Here is an 18,131-nt window from a genome sequence, read left to right as displayed (position 1 = left end):
CGTTTTTCTCCGCTAAACCGAGTCTTTTTTTAGTTCCGGCGTTTACGACGACGTCGCCTGCAGTCCCAACGTGGTGAACCACGCGGTGCTGATCGTCGGCTACACCAAGGACGCCTGGATCTTGAAGAACTGGTGGGGGAATCACTGGGGAGAGAAGGGCTACATGAGGTTGAGAAGAGGCAGAAATAGGTGCGGGATTGCGAATTACGCCGCCTACGCTTTAGTTTGATTGCAAAGAATGTGCATATTGGAAACCTTTTATTATTTATTTGTGATGACATTCAACAGTATAATGAAACATTTCGTTTTTACAAATTTTAAAAATTATTATATTCAAAAACGTTAATAAATCTTTAACATTATCAAATATTTTAATCTAATATTAATAATTTATTAGTTGTACATGAAATCTTACATACATTTAAAAGCAATGAAAACGTTTAAATGGACTCTTTTACAAATAAAAAGACAATAAAAAAAAAATAACTGTTGACATGTATCATCAAATGTTACAGAAACATCGTTTAAATTTGAATACCCATTATGTCTCCATTAATCACATTATAAAATGAAAAACATCACTATTTTTTATATAAACTACGTTACTGCACCGGACTCGTCAGACGCACGTCTGAATAATCAATATTCAAAGTTTGAAAAAAGAACACGGTCAGGGTAAATTCTTCAAACTCTAAAAAGCGGTCAATTGACAAAACGTACGAAATAATGTCTGTAGAATAAAAAAAGGCGACATAGAATTATCTACAGAACTGCAGCTTCAATAGAAAAATAATAAAAGGATTAATAATTCACATAAATTATATTTTGTACCTCTCCAAATCTGAAGAAAATAGATCAACAGACAAATAGACAATAATAAAAAAAGATTCTAGAATAACAGTTTTAATACTCTCTTTTTTTCAAAAATCACTGATGACAATGATGAAAATGTGCGAATTAAATCTCGAAGGATTCATTCAATAATTTGTATCGTTAAATATAAAATGAAGAAATTTAAAAAATGAAACAAATGAAAACCATTCTAGATACATGAGATTGAAATGTTTTATACTATAGTATAAAAATTCTCCAAGAATTAAAAACAAATGTAAAAAAAACATTTGTACTCTTCAAATTAAAAATATCCTAATTATAAATAAATACTAAAAGTGTTGTAAAATAAAAAGTTGAATACATAACACTTTACCGACATTGCACGAACTAATAAAAGTAAAAGTTACCTAAACGAAGATCACATAAAATATTATCTAGAATGCTTTCTTCTCACACTGCAGCAATTAGCAAATAAAGTAAATAGATATATTGAACAGGCGGATTAACACAATATATCTCCTACGCGGCGGCAACGGCCCCCGGGCGCCGAGCCCCTCGCAAGGGGCCGAGTATCGGGTACCATTTTCGATACGAAACTGTTTCCGCGCGCGCGGGGGCAGTTGCAACATCGTTGGCGCTTAGTGGATATCAGCTAACAGCTATTTTGGCAGCAGCGTAGAACAGTGGCGCACCTCGGACGTCTACGGGGGACAAAAATAGTACTGACGAAAAATAAAATAATAAAGCTTCTGGTTCGACTCCGCGATGCGCCACCGCGTACATCATGAAAAACGCTAAAAAATCTTTTGCTCTTCTCTCGGAGAAGATGTGAACAGAAATCATTACGTGTCGGGGGAAAAAAGTACAGAAAAAAATATATATAGTTGACTAGAGTCGCATATAGCTGCAGGCTCCGTGTCCCGTGGCTACGCTACTGCTTCAAAATTTTATGTACAATTGAAATGTCAAGATAATAAACAGAACAGGCCTAGGATATTTCGACAGAAAAATGTTGAACTTCTCAAAAATAAACCAGGCCATATTGATACACCACACGATCACACACACTTATGTGCTTAGGTTGTTATATATATTTATATATATAAATCTAAGAACTTCTTCTTTAGTACACTATCACAGTCAATTTAACCTGGTGATTAAGCAAAAACGTACTTCAATTGTAAAACTGTCACTTTGTATATGTAAATATATTTATATGATACATTATTTAATATAAATTTGTTATAGTTTTTGGAAAATTATCACCATCGTAAAATTTAAGATTATGGGAATATAAAAAGTCACAGCAACTTTGAATTATCACATCACTCTCAAATTAAAAGTTGTACGTGGTGCTTGATCCAACATGACGATCTTTCTTCGTTATCATTTTATTTATCTTTAAGTTCCTTCTTAAAAATGGGATGAGCCAGCACGGTATTTAAAAAATCGTTGTGTATTTCCAGGGAGTTCGTGGCGTAATGCAAGACAAGATCTTTCAGCGTGGGATAGATGTTGTACGGTTCGGCAAATCCCAGTCCCCTTTTGGTAACATTGATGATGCAGTGGTTGGTCGTGCCGTTGCATGCGATCGACAAAGCATAATTGGAGCTGTTCCGTGGCCTGATCAAAAACGTACCGTCGCACTTGCCGGACAGGAATATCTCCGCCTCTTGGCGCGTGCAGTTCACCAACCAGGTGCTCTCGTCGCTGAAGGTGTTGACGTCGCACTCCTCGCCGAACTCGCAGTTGTACTCTTCGTCTTCGCTGTTTCGATTGAGAACCTGATTTATCCTGGTCGGACTGACGCCTCGCTCTTGCAACCACCTGGAAAACAGACCCGGTGAGAAGACCGATTCGGACGAAAATCGTACAACACACTCACCTCACGTATTTGTCTCTCTCTTTCCGCAAGCTGTGCACGACCGGTTTCAGGAGAGTCAGTTCGCGCTCCAGCGTCCTGTTGTAGGCCTCTTTTTCTTCTAAAGTCTTATCTAAATGCTCGGAACTCTCCTGCATCATGTTCAGTCGTTGCGATAATAACTGCTCGTTCACGGTCAGACCCACAATTTCGTGCGGTTGCGCTTCTTTCTTCACCAAAGCGTGGGTCATGATTTGTTCTTGAAAAACTTTTATCAACTCTTTCAAGGCTTCCAGCGCCTGCCTCTTGCTCGACACCTCTTGACTGGTCTTGTTCAAGTCTTCGGTCAAACTGTCCAACACTTTGTTCTTGTCCAACAATCGGTTCTGTACGTCCCGCAGGTGATCCCACAGCTTTCCTTCGTCCTCAGCTTTCCCGGGTTCCTCTTCGTTGTTAAATTTCGACACCGGATACAACAATTTTATGTCTAAAGATGCGTTGTACTGCGATAACGAATCATTTCGAAAATGATTTATCAATTCCACGACGGAACTGTACGTGTACGGTTCCGTAAAACCGTATTTCCCGTTTTTATGGCAAATTTTTATCAACTTATTCGTACCGCCCTTCCTCAGGGTCAACGTGTACTCTCCGCTCTTGGTGGACGCGTCCCGAACCAAAAACGTACCGTCGGGCGTCTCCTTCAGCTTTTCGTTGACTTCTTCCCGTTTTATATCACCCCAGTACCACTCCGCCTCTTGAAGTGACAAAGCGTTTGGTTTTTCTTTGTCCATCGTGCTGTTCGAAACGTTACTCCCTCCTCCCATTCGCGACACTATCCTTCGCGGTGGTATCGCAGGGGCGGCCGCGAATTCGGGCAGCTTCACACCCCAACTGCACTTGAGAAGCAGCACCTCTAAAATCCTATTGTGAGATTGAGTATTGTAGACCACTTGACTAGAAGAAAAAAATGGATTAAGGTGGATCAGGGTTCGATTGTTTCGGTCTTACATGATACGTTCCCAAGGCGGCCTGAGAAATATGTGGCACAACGCCTGAATCAGAACAGTGGGGGGACTATGATTACCCCTGGAGTATTCCATCTGGCACATGCGACACAAGTGCGCCATCACATATTTTAACGTGGAACGATGATTTTCAGGTAGATCTTCGACGTAACGGGACAGCGTGTTCGCGCATGCTTCGTCAGTTTTGGCTTCTAAAAAAATGGCACGATGAAAAAATTTTAGGTCCGGCTCGGTGGACGGTCGCTCTTACTTGCCGCCGATAAAAAGGCGTCATACCATTGGACAGGTACAAGAGGATCCGGTAGTTCCCTAAGAAATTTCTTGATGACTCCAGCTATGCAGACGGCGCTGAAGTCGTTTAGATCTAGATCGGTCGATGCTTCGTTAATTTTCTCGAGTAACTTCGTCATCTGATCGGGGGGCGGCGTGGCGCTGTAGAGATTATACAATTCCAAAGTGTCGTCGGTCTTGGCTTTCGTTTCCAGTTCGGCGATGAACGTCTTGAGGAAAGCGGGCGCGTCCTGCACGTGTCCCGGGAAGAACTGCAGGCACAGCCCCCTGCCGAAGGTCGACGTGCACGGGGGCAAACCGGTGGCGGCACACGAACGGTGCGCCACCAACCCGCAGTCCTGACACACGAAACCCTGGTGGAGGAGGCCGCGCAGGTATTTGTTGCACTTGCCGCAACGTTCCAAGCTGCCGAAGCTGTGTTGCGTCAGGTTGTGCGTGAACTGCGCCCCATCGAACTCCTGCTCGTTGTTGGTCTTGTTCTCCTGCTTGCCCAGGAGCTCGTCGATGCAGGACAGGATGGCCATCTGGTGGAACTCATCCTTGATGCCCATATTCTGCGAAGAGATCGATCAATTCGATTTTTACACCGCCCTATCGGTCGACCATCTCGTAAAATTTAATTGGCAAAAATTCGGTTTTATCGTCTGCCGTTCTAATCTGTTCTAAAATAAGCACTCGCGGAGATACAGATTGGATCACTTCTGGTTGGGTCAAAGGTTTTGGGGTTAATTTTTTTTATGGGTTAAGGTTCGAATGTAAACGCTTACGATCAATTTCTCTTTGTCCAGATGGACCAGGTCCGAGCCCTTGATGTCCTTGTACCGGAAGATCTCCGAGCATAGGTAGAGGTTCGTCGCCGCCATCCATTCCAGGACTTGGGCAGAGGTCCACTCTGATATGGGCTGAAACATCAAAAATGCATTCTCTTCTTCTCTCCGGTGCTCCGCCGATCGATTCGTTACGAAAATAGTACAGCATCTTTTTATCGATCGGCGTGAGCGACGCCATCGAAAGGTTATCACCGAGCGCCGATTAATTCCATTTTGACCGGTCAAAAATCGGAGACATACGCCCGATGGCGAGATAGTACAGATATAATTAGGTGCGTTCCCGGAACGAATCGGAAGTGTTCATCAAGTTTTCCGGTGCGGATGGAAGGGAGAGGGGGCGAGAGAGACCTTCGCCGAAGAGAACGACGACACCCTCCTGCGGCCGGTAAGTTTGGGGTTGGCGAGAGAGAGCGACGACGAAGGCGGCGGTAAGACGGGCGCATAGCAACGCGTGTCGCTTTCGCCATTGGTGGATCGTGCACCTATCCGGCTCGACTATCAACTAACAATCGAGAGTAGCAAGGCAGCGAGTACAAGTAGATACGGTAGATACACACCGTATACCTGCCTATCCGGGATGTTACATTGTAGAAACTTGGCGTAATGCGGGACCGCAAACGACACACGTTGCCACTTTCCTGCATATTCAGATGGATTCTCCAAGTTTCACCTTTTTCCGTCTCCGCGCGGACCACCAGAAGCGGGGGCCCGGGGGGACGCGGTGCCAGGATAATTATTCATTCCCGCCGACACGGGAATGTCCTGACAGCGTCGCCGTGGAACCCATACGTACGTCCGATCGATACGCCCAACTGGCCTGTTAATTCGACGAGTCCGACAAAATTTCGACGGTCCGCAATGTTCGGTCGAGCCTCCACATCGACGACGACCTTGGTTTAAATTTACACCAGATTTATAACGATCTAGGCTCGGGCACCGAGTGCTAGATGGCGAAGCTGGAGCGCTTCCTGCATTTTCTGAACGCACGTAAACCGGACTTATCTCGATACCGGTAGCGTTTATTTATTTATTCGTCGACCGTATCAGCACCCTCGCCGATTAGAAATAAGACCGGCAATTAAAAATCGCCGTGTGTATAATAATGTAATCGCGTGACCCGCGATAATAAGGTTGAAATTCATAAAACAAATCGACCAGCCTCTCGGCTATGTATATAAATGACGTTATACAAAGCTCGACGTTAATTGTTATTTCGACCACGCCGCACTTTCCTCCGGATCGCGACGACACCTTCTCCGTCGCCGAAGACTCTCCGCGACACCTCGCGACGCACGAAACGTTGGGGTAGGCTCTCCGTCGACCCGGAAATTGTTACGGCACCGACCAATTACGCACGATCTTCCGGGAGTCGTCGTCGAAGATACGAACACTGGACCCGGCGCGTATTCCTCCGGAGGCCCTATAAGAATTTCGGTCCAGGTTCCGGGCCTGGACGTCGGCGAGGGGTGGGCTCGGGAGCTTCGAACACGTGCGTCCTGGTGCTGTATGTGGCAACCGGCCTGACGACGGCACGCCGGCAACGCCGCACAGAGCTGGCAACCTTGACGGCACGTCGTCAACTCATATAGGTCACGCCGGAGTGTAGCGTAACGGCCGGCTAGCCCGTGGCAGGTCTGGTTGACCCCACGTTCGTGATGTCGAAAAGAGAGTCGCTCGGTCGGTCCTCCAGGTGGTCGCCGACGTCCGACGGAAGCGCGCCGTCCGTCTTCGCGTCAGGCGAAGTGACCGCCGGCGGCCGACGCGCGCGGTCCACCCTCGTCCGGAAACGAAACACGCATCACACCCGTGTTCCACGCATCTCTTTCGCGAAATAAACTCCAAAAAAACCATCATATTCGACGACTGTCGAACTGTCCAATTCGAAAAAAAAAAAAAAAACTAGACGATCTCCACGTGTATGACCCGTCCGATTTAGAAATCACCGCCGGTGAGGAACGAACGAATTAACGTCAAAGAAGTGCATACATATCGCCGGCGACAGATTTCATATTTTATATAAATAATAGATGACACCGCGCGCGGCCCCCTTTTTAATTAGAAATTTTACACGAGCTGATCTCGAATTACTTCGATCAGTTCACTGTCAATACCGAATCGTGTTGTTCCGTCATCGGCGTCGACGCCATGTTGGATTAAAAAAATGTTATTATGGCGGCGGGGCGACGGTGACAGCGCGCATTAATTATGCTTCGTTAATTTTTGACAAATTTTCGGAGGCACACGTGCGTCATGCAATTCGTTCTACACACATTTTTTAATTTATTGCGCGTTTTTTACTGCAGTCAGGCACGCCCTTAACCCGCACGTTAACGCGATGGTCGCCGGGCTTTTCGACCGGGTCGACGACGGATTTTCGTCATTTTGCGCGCATAAAAGGTAGGTATTTGCGACAATAAAAACTAAAATCGTAAAATGTTTAAAACATCGTTTCGCGTCGGTTGGTAACCGATCTGGCGATTTTTCGAAACGCCGACCGGAATTAAGAAAATACGTTGACATGTCGGACTCGAATGGTTAATTGAATTGGGTAAATAAATAAAGTTTTTAATTAGAGCCGGCCGGTTCAATTAATTAAGAAGACGACGCGCTTTATTGTATCAACAATCATTGTTGACGCGATCGTTTCGGTTGACATGGTCGTTCGCGAATACCGAAAAACGACAAACAAACCTGGAAAGGGATGAAACTGCAACTTTCAAAAATCACCAGTCAGTGTTATTTACGTTCGAGCAATCGAATCAGATTTATTTCTGTAATTGTCGTTCTCTACACGATGAAAATTCTAACGACTTGCCATAATTCGATGTCAAAGACACTTCACGCACTTTGTGGAATATTCTACTAAAATGAATGAATTTACATACGTTTTTCTAAGCGATTGCACAACAATCGAGCATTCTGATGTTGCATCAGACAACGATACAGTTTTTCGCATTTCAGATGTATTTTTCGTAACCAAATTTATTAGAATGAGGATGTCATAACATATGAATATGTAACTGGCTTCTAAATGTCAATGTCAATCGCATTATTACCATTATCATAATGTGCGATATACAAATTTGAAAAAAAAAAATTAATGCATTTCTTGTTGCATCCACGAACATACTTGTCATGACATAGATCCGAAACACACGTGTCGTCATTTTCTCGAGAGCCGAACAACAGGGACGACCACTATTGCAGCAAAAATAAGGCGAAATATGTTTGAAAAATAATAAAACACAAACACAATTAAAGTTTAATAGGTTTTCAAAAAAAGAAAAAAAAAACACAAAATAAATCCTAATAATTAGACATTTCGTTTGAGCTAAAAATTAATTAGTTCGACTTAATTAACATAAAAAAAGCATCAAAATGTCGTATCGTTCGTGTTTGGTAGAATCAGACATCGTAAAATTTCTGGAACAGAATCGGATCGTTTGTCGGACAGAATTGACTGGAATTGCATTTAAACCGGTCAATTTCTTTTGGGGAAATTTTTTTTTGCCGATGCCTATTTTTTAAAGTCGTGTTTCATCTAAATGTCAATGTCAAAATTACAATACTATTTTGAATAAAAAATTTATTACATTCAGAATCTGGATTGAATATAATTGATTATGCATAGAAAAATTTACACAAAAATGTTTACGATGGGGGATGCCTCCGGGTGTTCCGGGAGAGCTTTTATGCGATCCCGGCTTTTGTGAGAGCTTATCTCCCTCTCTTTCCTTTCGAACGGCGGCACACATAATTTTTTCGAATTTCGTCCGCCGTCATAAATCATTTTTTTCCTAATTTGGCGTTTCGACGAGAACTGTCGTTGGAATTTTGGATTCGATCATCGATAAGGGGCGAAGGACCGACTCCCGGATTTGTCGCAGGAAAATTTCTGCGATCGCTCGATGTCAAAATAAAAACGAAAGGGGGGAAGCGATCGCGATGAAAAAATTCCACGGTAATATCTCAAGCGCTCAGGTATAAAATAGTTGCTCGAAGAAGCGATAAGACTAATTTTTATTCTTGTCAATGCGCAAAAACGACCTTGGATTCAGTACAGCTGGTTTTTGACTGTCAAATTAGTAAAACATGTTTCTCTTACCTTTTCGTTTCGGTTTCAGACAATTTTTTTATCACGACTCGTTCGATAAAATAATCGCCAGAGAATTTTAGAAATATTGATTTAATTTTTTTCTCGCAACAAACAATAACGATTCACGTCTACAATAAACCGTAAAGTGGATGTTTAATTGAAAACAAATAAAATACGTATAGTGTGGTCATTGAAACATTGATAAAGACTTTTATGTTTGTTAAATGAACCGCATCCAATTAAAAATGTAGCAAAAGTAGAAATTTTGTGAGTCATTTTTAAATTTGCTTATTAAAAAACGATCTATCTAATAAATTAGATAGATTTAAAACATTACAGTTACAATGAGGTTTAATTATGATTTGAATAAATCTCGGCCGCGCTCAATATTTACAAATAACTGTCACAAACTAGACAAACTGAAACGTTTACGGCCGTTACAAAACTAGAATAATCGAATTAAAATTAAAATACGTTTACGCACAATCTAAAAATAACAAAATCGCCGCTTTACACGTGAATTTTCATATTTCCACTTTCTCTAATTTACGTAATCGACCAAATCAATTCGAAATTGACTGTGTCATTTTTGAGATCGTTGTCTGGCACAGAAAAGCGGGAGAATCTACATCTACAGTTACTGATAACGGAAGATGCGATTTTTATGAAATTCAAATGGTCCGTCTCGGACTTGCATAATTCTGTGAGAATTCTTTTCTCGAATCGTGTTCAGTTTAAATTTTACTAGAGAAGCGAGTGGCAATTTCACAAAAACGAACCAGTTCGTGGCTTCCGACGAGATAATATGCATTTTGATCATCGATTTGTCTCGTACACGGTCGACACATTAAATTCCAAAGCTTGGAACTTGTACTAGACGAGTTTCTAAATAAACATGAGAGCCGTTCGATTTACCTATCTTTCTTGAGACTCATCCGTAATATCTGATAGTAATCCCCTTTATCTTAATACGTTTACGACTGGATCGTCGATACGATCTAAATTTAGAAATTACTCCCAAAAGGGCATTGTCGAACGAGAGATCGGACGTCCGTGAGATTCCTCGCTAATAAAGTAAATCTCCAACAATTAAACAAACACTATTACCAAAGTAAACTTTTTTTTTACCACAAATTAGATCATTACGGTTACTTTTATCTTATCTACATGATAATGTACTTCATTTAAACATCGCTTGCACCACCGAGTCTATTGTGTGGTATGTTTTGATTCCGATTCGGATTATTTAAAATTGAATTTGTAGAAAAGCTATCTAGTTTGTGGGAAGTGAAGCGTTCACCAATAAAACAATAATGTCTAAATTTGATAAGCGTTTTTTCTTCTGTTTGCGTTATTATTTACATTACACATTGTGATTCAATTTATTTTCCAATACAGCTCCATTAGCTAAAGCAACTGCCGTCGGTTCTTCACAAACAGGATAACCTTTTCGTTACTTTAATGTTTAATGCGTTACACATACAATTAATACCGCTGTAACATATCGTTCTACAAATATTGATATATTGAATTCGTGACGTTCCTGTGTAATTTTTCTTCGAACGATATTTTCAAATTCGATAATTAATTAGGGTTGCATGTTCCTTTCCGAACGATTAACCTGTCACAAAAAGAATATTGTGCATAAATTAATGCCTCGAGGATTTTTGAACGTTACAAAAATGAAACATACTTTCTAAAAATATGGCGGTCCGATCATCAGATTCCAATTGTATTAATAGAATTTTCTGGTTTAAACAAAATAAAAAAAAATATTCAGGCTTTCCGTACGTCCCATTTTTTCCTCCTGATTGTGCCAAAAACCAAGGATAACGTTTGACATGTGGAAGGAAGCGTTATTAAAAAATATCAAAAATTATATGTTCCAAAAATACCGGTCCAACCTTTCTTCCTAACATGACACGTTCTACAAATACTTGGATTACATAACGTCAAATAGAGGGGTCCACGGACGTACGGGGACGGGTGTGGGTTTTCGAAAAGCGAAAATTATGATTTTTGCAACAAGGTCCTTCTGGTAATTAATATAGGTGGACGGCACTGCTGAAACGTAAATATTTGTTGAATGTAACGTGATGTACAGTTTTGATTTGTCGCGAGCGTAGCCGGTCTTCACGTAACATAACATAACGTAACGTACGTACGTACATCCTTCCCCCTGTGTCTGTGGGCCCCTTTACATATTATCCCACTGGACGGTGCGGGAATCGGGAAAACGTACTCAAGTGAAGTGTGGTGCGATGTACGTACGGATTTGACACGATGCGCGATAAAAAAAAAGGATCGTCAGCATATTTAGTTCAACTGATAACATTTTATTTAAATATTAATCTTACATATACTACGGACTTTATCGTGATGCGTATCACGTCCAACATCTTTTGTACTTCAATTTTTCCATTCTAAAAAAAATCTCTTTACTACCCAAAGTGATCGAACCAATATCTCTTGATACAATAAATCTTCTGATAAAATTAAAACCATCGATGATGACAGACTTCATCTTGTAAAAGTGTGCGGTGAGTAATGATATATCTCTGACGGGTTAGTTATCTCGTTACAAATCCGCCACTGACAAATGATCTTTTTCTTAAACGGCTGCAACGACCCAATAAATAAGCTTTTTATTTTGGAAATGCGAAATACACCGAGTCTGATGCAAATATTTGGCAGTAGGTCAGATTTCAGAGACGAGATAGAACTATGTAATTAAACAAGTACGATCACAATGTTGCGGACTTTGTAAAAGCGACTTTTTACAACGAAAATCGGACGTCCACTATACTAATACCGGTTAAAAATAAATCGAAGCGACTTTGATTCTGATTGGAATTACGTAACGTACTCTTTGATCTGGAAAATGTTTGAAAGGGAAAATGCCGATAAATTTGGACGAAAAATCGATGGAAAACGTTAATTGAACAGTCGCCTGGAAAAACACTTTAACGGAGCCAGAAGTGAAGGGTCATTAATATGTAAATTGACCGTGTCATTTATGACAAAATTATTTAACCTGACTACCCGAAAATGTACGTGAAAATACGTCGCGGACGTTACGGATTTGCGCGTGTTACGAGACAAAAGTCCGATCGATGCTTTTTTAACGTGACGACAATTGCGAAATAGTTTAATATTATCACGCATAATCATAAAATAATTTAAACATGAAGAGAAACTCGCTTGAAAAGTCGGACGGCGCCGCCGAGAAAATATTCGTACATTTTCGATCACTCGATTAACATTTAATTAACGTTACCGAACTATCTATAACCTGTCAGTGGTTTCTTTCGGACGATGGAAGAAAAACTCAAGATTGAGTTCGAATTAACTTCCTACCGTCTGGTAAAATAGTTGAAACCGTTTAACGGGCACAAGGAAAAAAAAACTTGAGGGTCAACCGATAAATTCTGTATCTAATGTTGCAACAACATTAATTAATTCAATTTAAAAATATTCAATTCTTCTTCTGACCTCTAGTCTGAACTTCTCGTATACATCAAAACGGTGACCCTGCACTACCTCTAGGAAGGGTTCCAAAGGTTGAACAATATGAAGAATGCGGCCGCTTCCAGGTAAGAACTAGTTGAAAAATGATCAGACCTTTCATTTTGATAACGACATTTCATTACGATCATAAACAGAAATTCAATGTAATCAAATTGTTGGTGGTGATTTACGATTAGCAACTGACCAAAATACGTCACTGCCTACATGTGTACCGTAATGATTTTTTTCTTGGCAACTTTTACGTTCAGTTCTTTCGTTGACATATCCAAGCAGTTATGACTTCCTCTCTTTTATTTTTTGTTTGAAGCAATAAAATTACAGACCTTGTCATCGGTACGCGTTGCTTTAAAAATATCAGCCGGTTTAATTATTCGCCTGGAGATCACTCCGGGGCTCACCCTTCCATAATATATTTACGACCTCAAAAAAGATATCGATGCCGAAACTGAATTACTCCGAGGTAGGTAGATAGATAGATGCATAGTTAGATGGATAGATAGAGACGAGGTTACGCAAACCGTTCTTGTGCGTACGCATTTTCTTCCTTCTATCATCCTTGAATCTGTGCGTGCTCCGGGCCTCAAAGTGTGCGCTAAATTACTTACATTGTTATAATTAATCGGCGAAACATTAATGGGAATCACTAGAAATGGTATTTGAAACCTGCCAAATTCAGGCTTTTTCGTAAGATAAAGCGGTTAATTAATTTCGAAGCCCCCCCCGTCGTTCTCTCGCTCTTTCTCGTCGTCGCCGTTTGGAAGTGAGGTAGGTGGGTGGGTAGGTACGAGTAGGTAGGTAGATAGGTACGTGTGTAGATATGCAGGTGAAGGAATAGGAAATGGTGGTGGAAGGAAATAAAAGTTTAGAATCAGCATGTCTTTGATGAAACAACGCAGAATAACACGTGAGGATATATGCAAAAGAGTGCGATTTACATAAGGCAACATTGACTCCGTTAAACTCGCGACTTTTCATACGTCCAGAACGAACTCTTTGATGGTTTTAGGATCGCACCGAGGACGCGGAAGCGAAACTCTTCAGTCGGACCTGGGGGATCGACATCGGTAGAGAACGAGGTTACTTCGGTGTGTCACATTCAAGGTCGGACATCCGAAGAGGGGTCAAATGGTGGGTGTAGGAGTATTTGGGGTACGATGAAGAGACTTCAACGGTTGCGAAGAAGCGATCCCGTGCACGATTATCGATTTTATGGAGGCCGATTCGCCTTTGTTCCGGCCGGCAGCCTGGTCGTCAGCTGTTTTCGCCTCGATCTAGGTGTCTCGACCTGGTGATGTTGGTACCTGGGATTCGACTTACCTTGTCGTGGTCGAAGGTGGTCGGCGGCGACGTCTCCTCGTTCTTAAGACATACGTGCTTGGCTGCGAAGCGGGCGCACATCTCGTGGAAACACGCGAAACAATCTGAAGAACAGAAGGAACCGCACATGCAGCAGCAGGACATCTCGCAGGAGCACATCAGGGGATGGAACGAGACGATGCGGGCGCAAAAGCCGGTGCCGTCGACTTCGGCGGCGGACTCCTTGGGCACGGCCATCGCGTTCAGCGGACTCAACGTGCTATTTATCTCGCACACCATGAAGCTGTCGAGATCGACTTCGGAGGAGCCGGGACGGCTGACCCCTCGCAACATGTAATTCTCTTTGTCGATGTTGACCAGCGGCAGAAGTGCGGAGTGCTTGCAGTCCGGCACCTTCAGGCGCCGGTACATTTTACTGCTCCCGGAGTCGCCGGTTGCGCTGGCCTCCTGGGAATCGCGTTCGGAAACGCTCATCTTGTCATGTTACCACCGTCTGCGACTTATATCGCAACTATCGTCAACATCAACACACAACAGCTTGTACGAAACTGGCCAGTTCAATTCCAATCCGAACCATTTACGAAACACGCTTGCGCCGACGCGGCGCAAACGCAACGGAGACCCAACAGTACGCCCCGCTACCCGCGCAAAAAACCGACAAGCCGGCTCGAGCAGCTGTTCCGAATTCTAACATGCCCAATTCCAAAAATATCGACAACGAAACTACTCAAAATTCGAACGGGCGATACTTCACGTTTGCGAAAAACGCACAAAAATCGAACGCAAAACGCGACCGATCACCATCGCGGAATGGTGTGAGGTGTGACCTTGATACGCACGCGGTTGCTCTGACAACAGCGATGCCAAACTTCCAATCCATCACCCCATTCAATATCGGACGAGATAACCCCGAATTTTCGACGCTAATTACCCAACCGATCTCAAAATGACGATATCGAACGGACGCAAATCGAAATTTTCAAACTATTCCAACTCGCGAACGTGGCAACCTCGCGATCGTATCTTCAATGGGGTTATATTCTTCCGCATCGACTCGTTCCATATTGCGCGAAATTTGAAGGTGTTACTCACCGTTGCATTTTACACCAACGCGTCCCTGTCCCCAAATGTAGTCTTTACCTTTAACAATAAAACAATGCTAGATTGATACATTTCAGATACACGAAGTGTTGAAAACCTGCAACTACCAACTATTTTATATAAGCTTAAAATGTAATTTACATTAGGTGTGACCTCCATAAATATGCAAATACACGCTACTACGAGTGATGAGAAATTCAAAAGTTTACCTTGAAAATTCAAGTGTAATTTTGAAAACTTCTGACCATTCAATTATACACATACATATACATACGTACAGACACATGTCTAACGTTTACCTAAACACGACTAATTCGATCACAAAATGGACGGACGACGAAACACACGGTGAAAATTTTCAAACATTAATTTCAGTGACAACATTGATATTCTCGAACACATCAATAACTACACAGATAACGAAGTGTCAAGAGATAACTAAGATAGTTCCACTACAGAGAAAAAAAAATCATCAGCTGGAAAAATTTCATAATTCCAATAACCCTAATCAATCATTTCTTGCAATTAAGTGTGGATTGACGGTGAGGAATTTAAATAAAATTTCCGTGAGTTAATTAATAATTACAACTGGAAACGTGACACATCAGCAAGCATCAAAAATTAAACTTTAGACTACTGGCAGATAACAAATTTAGGACAAAAAAATTAATCGATTGTAATCGTCTATTACAACTCATAAAAGAATGATACAGCCTGACAGTTGATAGATAAAGAATATATCTGTATATTGAAAAACTATAAAATAAAACAGTGCTACAGATCTCTACGTACACAGTATGAAACACTATATACTCCAAATAAACAATTATACACATCACAGGACCAAGAAATCAACTCGTCAAAAAGTTCGCAAGTTAAGAAAAATTATAGGAATTAAAAAAAAAACAAAAAAAAAACTTACAATGTACACACAAAATCGGTTTTACGAAGAAAGTACTAGCGACGTCGTGTTGCGTTTCTGTCTTTCCCTTTGAATCTGAAAACAACACAAGGCTTAATAAACCATATACCTTTTCGACCTTTGAAAGCGCTACTTTTCCCTTATTAATAATTACTGTTGTGGTTGTGGGCAGGAAGTGTGGTTAATTTAATTTATGAGCTTGTTCGCAAGTAAATAAATAAATACGAGGGGACAGTTCTACCTGATGTTATGAATTTTTATGGTCGCCTAGGACATTTAGTGGGAACGTATTTTGAGAAATTTGAGTCGTGGGGCCGTGACGATTTTCATGCGCGCGTAAAATAGCGTCCACGATGTTATTTATTTTATTGTTAACTGTATGTGCATCTGAATATTCATCTCGAGACCGCAGCTACTTAACGGAAATCCACTTTCAAAACAAATACAGTAGCGTTAAACGTTTATTTAAAATTGTACAATTGACAAACCGCAAATTTGAGGTCGGAGTAGTACACATAATTTGAAAAATCTCGATTTCGGTATTAGAGGCGTACTTCGTAACAAAGGAATTTTTTATATCTAATTGCTGCAAAAAAGACGGCCGCCGGTGCTATCACCGCTCTGTGAGTAGTTAGTTAATGTCTGTCAGACCTGCTGGCAACAATAAATTATTTTAAAACATAATCCACGGCAAATATTAATTTCGTTGTGTTTTGCAGTGTTTAATTAGTTTAAAAGCATTTTTCCACATCACTGGGCAGACTGTAATAAGGTAGGTAATATTAGAGGATATACTTATCTTTATAACTTACTATATTTTATCATTTGTACGGGGTTATTTCACTTTATAAACATAAGATTGGAAATTTTCCTACTTAAATCCATTTAAACCGCCCGACTACAGTGAACGAAATGGAGGAAAGGAAACGTTAACACGTGTTACCACGATAAATTTAACACCATCCAAAATGCTATTTCTATTATCTTTGCTACTGAATGAGATAACGCTGTTAACAAAATTCGTGACTAATTTTTCCTGTTTAATAATAATAGACTGCAATTAGTACAGATAATTATGTTAGCTGTTGTAATTAAATTTGCTGAAATATTTAATAATGGAGCTAGTAATTACATAGAGATTGTGTGAAACACTGTGGTTAATATGTGTAAGGTAATATTTGCGGTCTTGACAGCATGAGTTTAATTAGCACTGATCATTCCAAATTCAACACATAAAATGATAATAAAAATGTCAATATTTAGTGATATTTATTGTGGGCGTTCACTGGTGATAAGTTGAAGTACTACAAAGAAGATAATTTCTAGTTTACATTAAATAAATTATTCATCAGGCCGCCCTACTCGTGTTTATTCGTTTATTTAGAATTGTTATGTGCTTGAGAATTAGTTAAACAAAAAATAATCACCTGTATCTGAAACAGCCACTCCTAATGCTGACGGATGATGAACTGTATAATTTACTTCAGAGCCGAGCAGCTTGACGCATTCCACTGGAAATAAATATATTCCTGATGTTATAAAGTCAATTTATTTTTAAATGCAATAATTAGGAGAAACAGTTTTGTCAAGTTTGAGAAACGATGCAAGTAAAGGAAGTTGCATATTGCACGTGGAACACAGAGCTTCGTGTATATTTGGTTGCCTATAACCTCAATTCAAAAAATGCCCTTAACCTAAACCTTACCAGGTACGTATCCCTCGGATCTCGTCCTTCTGTTATACGCGTACAGCCATCCCGGTTTTTGAAATTCACTAGTACTAAAGGGGCTTTGCACAGAAATTTCAAACACATCATCCTTCTGAAATTCTAGCGCAGTCACATCACTTGAAGGGGGAGTGAATGACTGTAAAGCCTTGTACAATGCATAGTCCCCCATCTCAAGTTACCACCATCAAATGCCCCAGATGGAAAACATAACTTCTGCATTACTAAGTTTCTAACCACAATTGAAAAATTATTTACAGGCAATGCCGAGTAGTCATACATGACTAACCCACTAACTGAACACAAATGAAAACTGTTTTAGTTGTAACGTCCAATATCTCCAAAACTTCATAGTTATCGTGTTTACTACTATAAACCACTTCCTCTCAAATCAATCCGAGGTGTCTCGTTAATTCCCAAACCCACGATTCGTTTAGCAAAAAATCAGCACTGCTTTCGTCGCACTCTACTAAACTTGTTTAAGTGTGAAATGTTCGATTTGCGAAACTTTTTCTTTTTAAAATTTAAAAAGCGCATTTACTTCGAAACAAAAACAATACTGGCAAAGGGCGCAACAATGGCGTCACAGATTATCTC

The 18,131-nt window shown here is 40.8% G+C and overlaps 2 protein-coding genes across 9 annotated transcripts in view; one reads left to right on the top strand and one right to left on the bottom strand.

The window, feature by feature from the left end:
* Nucleotides 1–367, top strand: part of CtsL4 (Cathepsin L4) — a 2,241-nt gene extending 1,874 nt beyond the window's left edge. For both annotated transcript variants that reach the window (XM_069060744.1, XM_069060743.1), the window contains exon 6: nt 34–367. In XM_069060744.1, the coding sequence (XP_068916845.1) occupies nt 34–229 (196 nt within the window). In that variant the 3' untranslated portion in view covers nt 230–367. The remainder of the gene's footprint in view (nt 1–33) is intronic.
* Pi3K21B (phosphatidylinositol 3-kinase regulatory subunit alpha) lies at nt 246–18,131 on the bottom strand. Of its 7 annotated transcripts, XM_069060727.1 has the most exons (11): nt 17,824–18,131; nt 17,514–17,766; nt 17,236–17,319; nt 15,809–15,883; nt 14,878–14,925; nt 13,786–13,889; nt 4,782–4,916; nt 3,974–4,568; nt 3,707–3,914; nt 2,720–3,652; nt 246–2,661 (listed from the first exon to the last, which is right to left on the bottom strand). In XM_069060727.1, the coding sequence occupies exons 2-11, from the start codon at nt 17,704–17,706 to the stop codon at nt 2,226–2,228; spliced, it is 2,811 nt and encodes a 936-aa protein (XP_068916828.1). In that variant the 5' UTR covers nt 17,707–17,766; nt 17,824–18,131; the 3' UTR covers nt 246–2,225. The 7 variants fall into 7 exon arrangements, with proteins under 7 accessions (XP_068916828.1, XP_068916827.1, XP_068916830.1 ...); XM_069060726.1 differs by having other exon boundaries at nt 17,514–18,131; XM_069060729.1 differs by lacking the exons at nt 17,236–17,319; nt 17,514–17,766; nt 17,824–18,131 and adding an exon at nt 16,621–16,648.

This window comes from Tenebrio molitor, chromosome X (assembly GCF_963966145.1).
Source record: "Tenebrio molitor chromosome X, icTenMoli1.1, whole genome shotgun sequence".
Lineage (NCBI taxonomy): Eukaryota > Metazoa > Arthropoda > Insecta > Coleoptera > Tenebrionidae > Tenebrio > Tenebrio molitor.
The sequence above is the reverse complement of the archived record's forward strand: the minus strand, read 5'-3'. Positions and strand labels throughout refer to the sequence as shown.

Bases quoted from the DNA above. Each gene is read 5' to 3' on its own strand.
- Pi3K21B (XM_069060726.1), bottom strand. From the start codon at position 17,706: ATGGGGGACTATGCATTGTACAAGGCTTTACAGTCATTCACTCCCCCT. The intron at 15,884-17,235 runs GTGATTATTTTT...TGTTGTTTTCAG, and splicing joins AGTGGCTGTTTCAGATACAG to ATTCAAAGGGAAAGACAGAA. The intron at 3,653-3,706 runs GTAAGACCGAAA...TTTTTCTTCTAG, and splicing joins CCGCCTTGGGAACGTATCAT to TCAAGTGGTCTACAATACTC.